The sequence below is a fragment of the Carassius auratus genome, chromosome 48 (genome assembly GCF_003368295.1).
Source record: "Carassius auratus strain Wakin chromosome 48, ASM336829v1, whole genome shotgun sequence".
Classification (NCBI taxonomy): Eukaryota; Metazoa; Chordata; class Actinopteri; order Cypriniformes; family Cyprinidae; genus Carassius; species Carassius auratus.
The window spans coordinates 7,648,637-7,657,906 of NC_039290.1; the positions used below are offsets into that span (position 1 = coordinate 7,648,637).

Below are 9,270 nucleotides of genomic sequence, written 5' to 3' on the forward strand. Positions count from 1 at the left end.
AGATCATTGTTACAAGATGTGACAAAATTTAAAAAATATATATATTTCATAACTTTTGTTTGGTTCTAAATCTTTCTTTATTTTTCATTAGATGCTACACAATGCTGTAATTTTTTGATTATCACAAATATTGCAAACATGGTTTAGAGTAATGTTTACAAAGAGAGAGACAAATGTATTAAATAAAGGTAAAAAAAAATAAAAATAGTTTTCTTGCTTACTGTTTGCTCGTGCGCACTGGTACAGTGGTTAGTACCACAGCTGATGTTGAAACGGGAGGCCGGTCCCACAGCCCTGTCCCTCATAATTTCAGAAACTAGTCAAAGGAAATAAGCTAGACATCGCGGTAAAGGCAGGATATATGTTCTTTACCCTCAATATGACAAAAGGAAAGACGTTTTTTGTTAAATACTGCCAAACCATTGGATGTTTTACAACATTATTGCTGCACGTCCTGTCAAAAGTTTACCTGACAGTTCAATCAGGCGGTGCATATTTACTTACAATTAGCTAAAAACTGCTCTTGAATTATATAACATTTTCTAAATTATATTACATTTTCATTCTTTTGTAAAATTGTTCGTTTGAATTAAAAAGATAAGTTTTTCTCATTCTTAACTTGCAAATAGCAACAATGACATTTCAAATGTAAAATTATTATTGTAGCTGCATAGTTTTTACTGTAAAAAAATGTCCAATTTAACAGGAAACCAACATTAAAGTTTAAAACCGATGTCGTGTATAAAAGGCTTTAATATAGCACCACAAAAAAAGCAAACAATCAGATGAGGAACAAGTTTAATTTGTGTTACACAATGATATAGATAAAATAAACTCAGTGGTAATGAGAATGATTACTAATGCATATTAAGCATAAATGTAAACTAATTCAGTTATTTTCGATGTGAGGGAGTATGCTGAGAAAGTCTTCCCTGACATTCTGTCTGTGGTTAGGCCCCTGCCTTCGTTACTGGAGAAGCAGGCTGGCTCCCAAAAGATTGTCTTATCAAGGGTTGACATTACTGTTCACAAAGCCAGCAGATAGGACAAATCCAGCCCAATGAAACTTCATGTCCAGTCACACAATATGACAATTGAAGCACATAGGAAGGGAAACGTGAAACATTTTCAAACAAGATATATTCTTATGGTTAATGTAAATTTTTGGCCATTTCAGAGTGACATCATTGTCCGTTTACGGGTGCGTATAGAAAGTCAAGTCGGACTAAATTTGTTTTTAAAATTGGTGGCTTGCAGTCACAACTGACCTATATATATATATATATATATATCTCATTATAATGAGAACTGGTTCTCAACTGACTTATCTGTTTAAAGGTTAAATAAAAATAAATAAATATTACCTGTTATGTGAACGCTTGCATTGTTTGTGTCTTTTCCTCTTTATTTTTAACTCTACAAATGCATTTGGCTTGACAAATCAAGTTTCTGATTTCTTTTCATGTTTTAGACTGATTCACTGCATCTGGGGTCTGTCCTGAATGTGTTCAGCAATCAACAGTGTACTTCCCCTGAGGATCAGCTGTGAGGTCAGTATCTTCACGAGAGAGAGAATTATATATATATATATATATATAATATATATATATATATATATATATATATATATATATATATATATATATATATAATTTAGCTCAGTTTTCCCAGTAAGAAAATATATATTTTTAAATGAATAAATTAATGCTGTAAAATCTATTTGTACCCTGCAAAATATAGTTCTTAAAAAGCTGAATTAGTACTTTCTTGACCTTTTCAGCAAAGAAAAATATTTAAAAACAAAACTTTTTTAACAGATATGTAATGTCTTACTGCACTAGGAGATTTTTTACTGGATACTTTAAACACTTGAAAAAAGAATAATATATATAAATACATACATATTTGTGTGTGTGTGTGTGGTTGAAAACAAGTCTTATGCAGTAAATCTATCTTGTTTCAAGGATTTTAAATAATTATATATTTTAATAAACATTTCAAGACATTTAAATGACAAAAATACTAAAACTGTATTGCATACACTATTAATTTAAAGGGACTGGCAAACCCTGGAAGACTGCATGGGGAGGTGTCCACCAATGTCACTGGATTCCGGGCACATCGTTCCCCCAGCATTTGGAGATGGATGTGGCCTGGCAGAACTGATGGCCATCACAGAACTTCAGGTGGGTACACTGGAACAACCCAACAAGTTTCCTCTTTTACATGCACAAATGTCAAAAATCAAGAAAATGTCTGATTATTTTGTGGTCGGAAACAGCCAGTCGTTTTAGAGTCTTAATAAAATGGTGGCCTTATAACATTTTTCTAATGCTGAATTCTTTGTAAACACACACATTGAGCTATGATCTGCAACAATGGGCCAATTGAGTGATGCGAGGATAAAGACAGACAGAGAAAGAGGGTGAGTGCTGTATATTGCCGACAGCCCCCTGCATAGCACAATGACCATCTGTTTCGAACATGAAACCTGAGCGCTCCTAAGTAAGACCTGCATAAGCTACGGGTGGCACTTTCACCCAGGTGGGCTGGTCCTGTGGTGAGCAGATAACTGAATAAAACCCTCCTCTGCACCACAAATCATCTGAAAACCTTCACTTTACTAGTGTTTTATTGTAAAATAACTGAATCTGAATCACCTCCAAGGTCAAGTTTGAGTGAAACTGGAAGTTCTTGTTATTAAAGCATTATTTTTGTCACAGGAGTTTGAGGTACCCAATGAGAATCCCTTCGAAGCTATTCCTTACCTGTCCATGGAGCCCATGGTTTCTCAAGGGGGGATCGGGATGAATCAGCCACAGCCAGACTCCATTCCAGCCACTAGTGGTGCCCATTCTGCTGGTGTTTATGAAAACGCATACCCTGAAATGATGCCACCCTATCAGCGTTTGAACCCACACATGGACATGCACTACAGCCTCCCTGTCCCTGGCGGTCACGGTTCCTCAAGAATGCTTTCGAACACGCAGGCTCTTCATCCACCTCTCATGAGTCTTTTGGAGCACATGAACATGACACGCGGTCATGGAATTGTGAAAGACAGTGTTATCAACCTTCACTGCACAGGACAAATCAAACAGGCCTGTGGAGATGATCTCGAGTCAGATTCCGGTTTGTCGCTTGGTTCAAGCCCACCGCTTGCCTCTCCTGAGAATGCAGTGCACGGAGTACCTTCGTACTTACCTGCAGATGGTACAATGGGCTACATCGAAAGTGAAAGTATTGGGGAGCAATATCACATGCGGCCAAGTTTGCTTGGGTCTGTGGACTACCAGCAGTCCTACAGTTCATACCCTGGAACTTCTTATACCACAGCTGCAAACATGCAACCCATCAACCAGCAGACTTACCAGCCAATTGCATCAATGAAACAACCAGTTTTACCCACAGCTCTGCATGATCTACAACTGAACAGCTCAGGTTTAACAAGACTGGGTTCATATCAATCTATGTACCCAAAGCAAAAGTCCAGCAGTGTTCCTGTACCCCTGAGCAGAGATGAGCGGCGAGCCCTCGCTCTCAAAATCCCATTCTCACTGGAAAAGATAGTGAACCTACCAGTGGATGACTTCAATGAGCTCTTGACCCAATTCACACTGAACGACGCTCAGCTGGCACTTGTGAGGGACATTCGAAGACGTGGGAAGAACAAAGTGGCTGCTCAGAACTGCCGCAAACGGAAGATGGAGAACATAGTGCATTTAGAAAACGAGTTGGGACAGCTTCGAGCCCAAAGAGAACACTTAACCAGAGAGAGACTGGAGTTTCAGCAAAACCTAGCCATTATCAAGTGTCGGCTCTCAGATCTTTACACCCAAGTGTTTTCACAGCTCCGTGATGAGGAAGGACAGCCTTATTCAGTTGATGAGTATTCACTACAACAAACTAATGATGGCAACATTTACTTGGTGCCACGGAATACAGCCCTGGAGGGTGAATGAACTGATTTTAAGTGACTCATAGATGGACAACTAAATTCATTTGGTTCTACTTCCAATAAATGGTAATGAATGGATAAAAACTTTATTCACTTAAGATATCGCTCAAACAGGATTTCTTTTTTGCCAAAGTAGTGTGGACTGTATAACTACAAAAATTGTAAAGAGCTTTAAGAAAACACTTCCAAACTTGTTAAGCTATGCAAAGCTTTTTTTTTGGCTAAACACTTTTGTACATTAAAACATTGGTCTAAAACAGAATCAGTATTATGTCCAACAGAAAACGTTTTCAGTAAATGAGTTCTACACAAGACAGGATCACAATTTCTTGCATAAAATTTTATTGGTAAAAAAGGTAAGAAAATAATTTGTAATAAAAAGTCTCTTCAGCTCCATTTTGGTCCTATAAAGAAGAAGAAAATAAAGTGTAAACATTTAAATTTGGAATTGTAAACAAAGATCTTGCATTACAATAGCAAGTACCTTTATCATTTCACCAGGTTTAGAAAGACAAATGCCTTTTCATGTCAAGAGATGATTTTCACTCGTCAGATCCTAAAAAAAAAAAAGCATAACATGGTCAGCACGTTAAATATAGAATCAGAAAAACCAGTGGGCATGCATTAAAAAGGGTTTAAAAAGTTCTACAAAATCTTGTGCACCAAACTATGCCGACTGCAGTTACTTCCCTTGAAACATACACAACACTGAAGGGGAAGTTGACATTAACTACAGCTTCTGCTAATAAAATTGTTTTACAGTTACCAGCGGTAGTTGAGAAGTCTGTTCTTACCTACAGGAGTTCTAAAAGCGCTGCCTGCTAGTCTTTGAGCGGCACCCTGTACTCCCTGCTTCTTCACAGGGCGAGGATCTTGCTACTCCTTTCTCAGTTTGCTCCCATGGCTAGACTGATTTGCAGCCACACTACACTAAGCATTTGCTTTAAACAGCCTATGCTTTTTTTCTTAAACCAGTTGACCATTTACCTTATGTTCCCTTAAGAGAACAAGTTTACAGTTTTTAAGAGCCAGAAGACAGTCTTTAGTTTACTTTCTACTAAAAAGGCTCTAAGGAGCTCCCATAAATGTTAGTGTACTACACTAAAACCCCCAGAAAACATGACTAAAACGCACAGCTTTTTTTTAAAAAAAAAAACAAAAAGGATGTTTTATTTCACCTTGATTAGTTACATAAAAAAAAAGTTCCATAAAGACTCAAAATAACTCTACATAAAACCTCATTGGAATGCTTTTTCCATAGACAATATAAAATAAGTCTGCATGATGACAAATTCATGATGTCCCACACATGACAGCGCTACTGTACACTTCTTCTGGTGGCAGCTGTAAATCTGCCAAGCCTGTTTGGCTGAGCAGATCTAGGGATGTAAACCTGCATCTGCCCTGTCACTTCTCTCGCTCTCCTCTCCTAAAGCACTCAGTCCTGTTGAACAATATGAACAACAAATGTTAAGCTGCACACTACCTGGGGTTTGTTTCTACACCAGATGTACAGCAAGGTTATAGTATAGCAATGAGCATTCAGTCCAAAACTATATATTGGGATTGTTAATCTGTAAAACAACCCATCTGTAAATTAATTTAAAACAAACCTTTCTGAGCTCAAAACCGTCTGCCTCCAGAGCCACCTCCATATCCACCACCAGATCCACCACCACCATAGCCACCTAAAAGAGATCTCATGTCATTTGATAGTGGTTTTTAAAAATGAGACTTAGACCAAAAGGGAAATGTAAAAGGCTATTATGAAGAACTCACCACCATAGGGGCCACTGTTTCTTCCTCCGCCACCTCCAAAGTTCCCTTTCATGGGTCCATAGTTGGACTGCTGGCTGTTATAGTTGCCAAAGTCATTGTAGTTACCACCTCCACCGCCGCCACCTCCAAAGTTGCCTATTGATATTTAAAAAACATCTGGTTACTGCTGACAATTCAAGTCATTTGTATGGACTAAGTATTCAGCCTGACATCTACTCACCACCTCCAAAGTTTCCATTGCCATTGTTGTAATTGTCATTATAGCCACCACCACTGTTGCCGCCGCCGCCACCATAACCACCGCCTTGGTTGCCATAACCATGTCCTCCTCCACCACCACCACCTCCATATCCACGGTTTCCACCGTAGTTACCAGGACCACCACCATAACCACCTGGAGAAAGCAACAGGAATAAAAAGTTAAAGGGGTCCCATTAAGCTCTTTTACAAAATCTTGATTTTGTTTTGGTGTAACTAAAACATGCGCTCTTTTTTTAAGTTACAATTTCTCTACCCAGTCTGGCACAAACAGCTCGATTAGTTCTGGGTTTGATGAAGGCCCACCTTCCGAAAAACTAAGTGTTGTGATTGGTTGGCTAAACCTGTGCATTGCAATTGGTGAACAGCTTAGACTGTTTCAGTACTACCACACCTCTTGCCAAAGCAGCAAATTCAAGATGGCATCAATATTCTAGCCAGATTCAGACCCAGCTAATATTGAACAAGAGGATCACGCAGAACCTTTGCACGCACCGATATTTAAAGACATTAGTGGCAACATTTTTGGCTAAAATCACATTTTATATTGGACGTCGACAACCTCTTAAATAACTGCACTTACCCCATACAGATGTAACTAATATGTAGTTTGTTCCTTAAATAACATTAATTGTAGTGAAAATTATACGGTTTAAATTAAAATTTATCAAAAAGGTACCATAGTCCGTTGGCAGCATATTTGCAAACTCTTTCTCTGCTGTTGTAGTGGTAGAGATTGAGGTTTCCCTGGTGACAGCTGTACATAAAGCTAACAAACATTACATGCAAGATGACATCAAATTTTCTAAACTTCCGGTTTCCTTCAGAAATGGTTATAAAACACCCATATGGGTTTCAATTTTGAAACATAGAGGGCTCATGTTTATTCTACAAAATCAATGCCTTTTAGAAAACCCGTGGCGAGCACCACAAATAAATCAATGTATGGGAAATGATAGTCTCAATGGAAGTGTAAATTCTGCAGATTTTATAGTGGTCCAGCAATTTATAAAGACTTCGACATACATTATTAATGTGCAGGTGTAATAACTTGAAGCTACAGCAGCATTTGAGTCATTGCCTGATGCACTCAAAGCGTTCTAACCAGGACCTCACCCCTCCCCACCCCACTTGAATTTCCATAGGCAGGAATTATTTAATTATATTCTAATGGGCCGCTTTTTGACATTAACACCGACCAATTCAAAAGTCATAACAGGCACCCTGTAGCATTAACAGAACATTTGACTAAATTATACTTCTAAAAAGAAACCACTGAATACCATCTCCGCCGCCAAATCCATTGTTGTAGCAGTCACCTCCATAACCACCGCCTCCTCCACCACTTCTGCCTCCTGAGAAAGATTGTGAAGAATAACTTTGTCAAAACGAAAACTTCAATTGATCATTTAAACACTTCAACATCCACTCGGGCACATACCCCTTCCAAAATAGCCATCACGGTTGCCACCCCCATTGCCTCCAAAGTCATTGTTGTAGCCGCCATTATTGCCATATCTGTTGAAGTTTCCACCTCCTCCTCCACCACCACCACGGCCTACAGATTAAAATGTTAGTCTTATACAGAGCACGTTACAATAGATTTTTTTTTTTTTTTTAAACCATTTAACCACTTGCCTCTCATGTTCATGCCAGTGTTTTGCATCTCTTGTTTAGACAGAGCTTTTCTGACTTCACAGTTGTGCCCATTCACAGTGTGGTATTTTTGAACTAAGGGGAAGATATAACGTGATATATATATATATATATATAAAAAACATAAAACCTTACAAGTGACACTGGATTGATAGCACTTACTGACGATACGATCAACGGAGTCATGGTCATCAAACGTAACAAAGGCAAAGCCTCTTTTGTTTCCGGTCTTGTGGTCAACCATAATCTCAATGGCCTCAAGTTTGCCAAACTCTTTGAAGTAATCACGAAGATGGTGCTCCTCGGTGTCATCCTTAATGCCACCCACAAAGATCTTCTTCACAGTTGTGTGAGCAAATGGCTTGTTGGAGTCCTGAAACCAATGCATGCAGTTAAGCTTCTGCAAGCTTTCGAAAAGTCTTTGCATTACAAAGGCTTGGGGGGTTAATGCTTACCTCTCGAGACACGGCTCGTTTGGGCTCCACAAGCCTACCGTCGACCTTGTGGGGTCGTGCATCCATAGCAGCGTCGACCTCACACATGTTGGAATAAGTGACAAACCCAAAGCCTCTGGAGCGTTTGGTGTTTGGATCTTTCATCACCTACAGTTGCACAAACAAAATTAAGGGTTAAAAGCACTCATGGCAAGGGGGGTCCGATCACAACCCCAAAGCAAATTCAGTGCACAGGGCCCAGAATTCAAAGCGATGGCCCTGATACTTCGTGTTGGATTATGGGTAGACAATCCATATTGTACACCACTGTAGATAAGACATTAGGAACTTACCACACAATCCGTTAAGGTGCCCCATTGCTCAAAATATTCCCGCAAACTATCGTCTGTGGTTTCAAAGCTGAGCCCTCCAATGAAGAGCTTCCGCAACTGCTCAGGCTCACGTGGCTGGCCCTGAAAACATATCAACCCTTATAACTCTGTACTATTGAAACAGTAAGTACATCGTGCGTATTATTCTACAGCGGATATTCAACTTAATTCGAGAAGCATCGCGAAACCCTGAGGAAACAGACTCTATTTGGGGGGAGGTGAACACCTCCGCCATGTTGGTGCCTGACAATGCGGCCCACTTATTAACAGCAGCTTTATTTCAGTAAAACAATCGAGATAGTAAATTAAATGCAAACTATTCGAGTTATATCCAGTGACTAGTTAAAACAAAGAAACTGCATTTTTTTAAGAACACGACCTTCTATGCAAGCACGCAGTCTTGTGTGTGCACAGGGAGTTAAAATGGCGGGTGAACACGCTATTTGCATTAACAAAGAACCACGACGGAGATCCGAGTTAAATCAGAAAACGTTCAGCACATTATGGTTACATAGCTTTTATGAAACAAAGCGAAATACGTTTTTTAAAACCAACCTACCTCTTTGGACATCCTACCGACTATTTCTGACCGTGCTGCGCCACACACACTCGTCGGTGAGACTGTGAGGACTGAGGAGAGATAATATAAATAGCTAGGGTAAATACAGTCCCCGCCTACTGCAGACGCTGATTGGTTTACGCTTCCCGCTAACGCTTTTGTTGTGCGTTTTGAGGATACCTGGTTGGCTGACACTCAAGTCAATCCCTGCAACAGAGGTTAGTACTTTTTTCG

The 9,270-nt window shown here is 39.4% G+C and overlaps 1 protein-coding gene and 1 pseudogene across 5 annotated transcripts; one reads left to right on the forward strand and one right to left on the reverse strand.

Annotated features, from left to right (window-relative positions):
• Positions 1-1,442: 1,442 nt before the first annotated feature.
• LOC113065702 (transcription factor NF-E2 45 kDa subunit-like) lies at positions 1,443-4,268 on the forward strand (annotated as a pseudogene).
• A 9-nt stretch (positions 4,269-4,277) lies between these two features.
• Positions 4,278-9,173, reverse strand: LOC113065704 (heterogeneous nuclear ribonucleoprotein A1-like). Of its 5 annotated transcripts, XR_003279065.1 has the most exons (13): positions 9,037-9,173; positions 8,439-8,558; positions 8,107-8,253; positions 7,814-8,024; positions 7,634-7,726; positions 7,437-7,553; positions 7,279-7,350; positions 6,675-6,764; positions 5,958-6,131; positions 5,738-5,872; positions 5,572-5,646; positions 4,443-4,514; positions 4,278-4,362 (listed from the first exon to the last, which is right to left on the reverse strand). XR_003279065.1 is itself a non-coding variant. In XM_026237172.1 (12 exons), exons 1-11 carry the CDS (start codon positions 9,046-9,048, stop codon positions 5,582-5,584), a joined length of 1,224 nt encoding a protein of 407 aa, XP_026092957.1. In that variant the 5' UTR covers positions 9,049-9,173; the 3' UTR covers positions 5,108-5,402; positions 5,572-5,581. The 5 variants fall into 5 exon arrangements, 4 of the variants coding, with proteins under 4 accessions (XP_026092957.1, XP_026092956.1, XP_026092955.1 ...); XM_026237172.1 differs by lacking the exons at positions 4,278-4,362; positions 4,443-4,514 and adding an exon at positions 5,108-5,402 and having other exon boundaries at positions 6,675-6,752; XM_026237171.1 differs by lacking the exons at positions 4,278-4,362; positions 4,443-4,514 and adding an exon at positions 5,108-5,402 and having other exon boundaries at positions 5,738-5,860.
• Between the last annotated feature and the right edge of the window lie 97 nt (positions 9,174-9,270).

Coding starts and splice junctions, on each gene's coding strand:
- LOC113065704 (XM_026237170.1), bottom strand. Junction 7,727..7,813: donor CTCCGTTGATCGTATCGTCA/GTAAGTGCTATC, acceptor TCTTCCCCTTAG/TTCAAAAATACCACACTGTG. Junction 6,765..7,278: donor TGGATTTGGCGGCGGAGATG/GTATTCAGTGGT, acceptor AATGTTTGTTAG/CTTTATGTACAGCTGTCACC.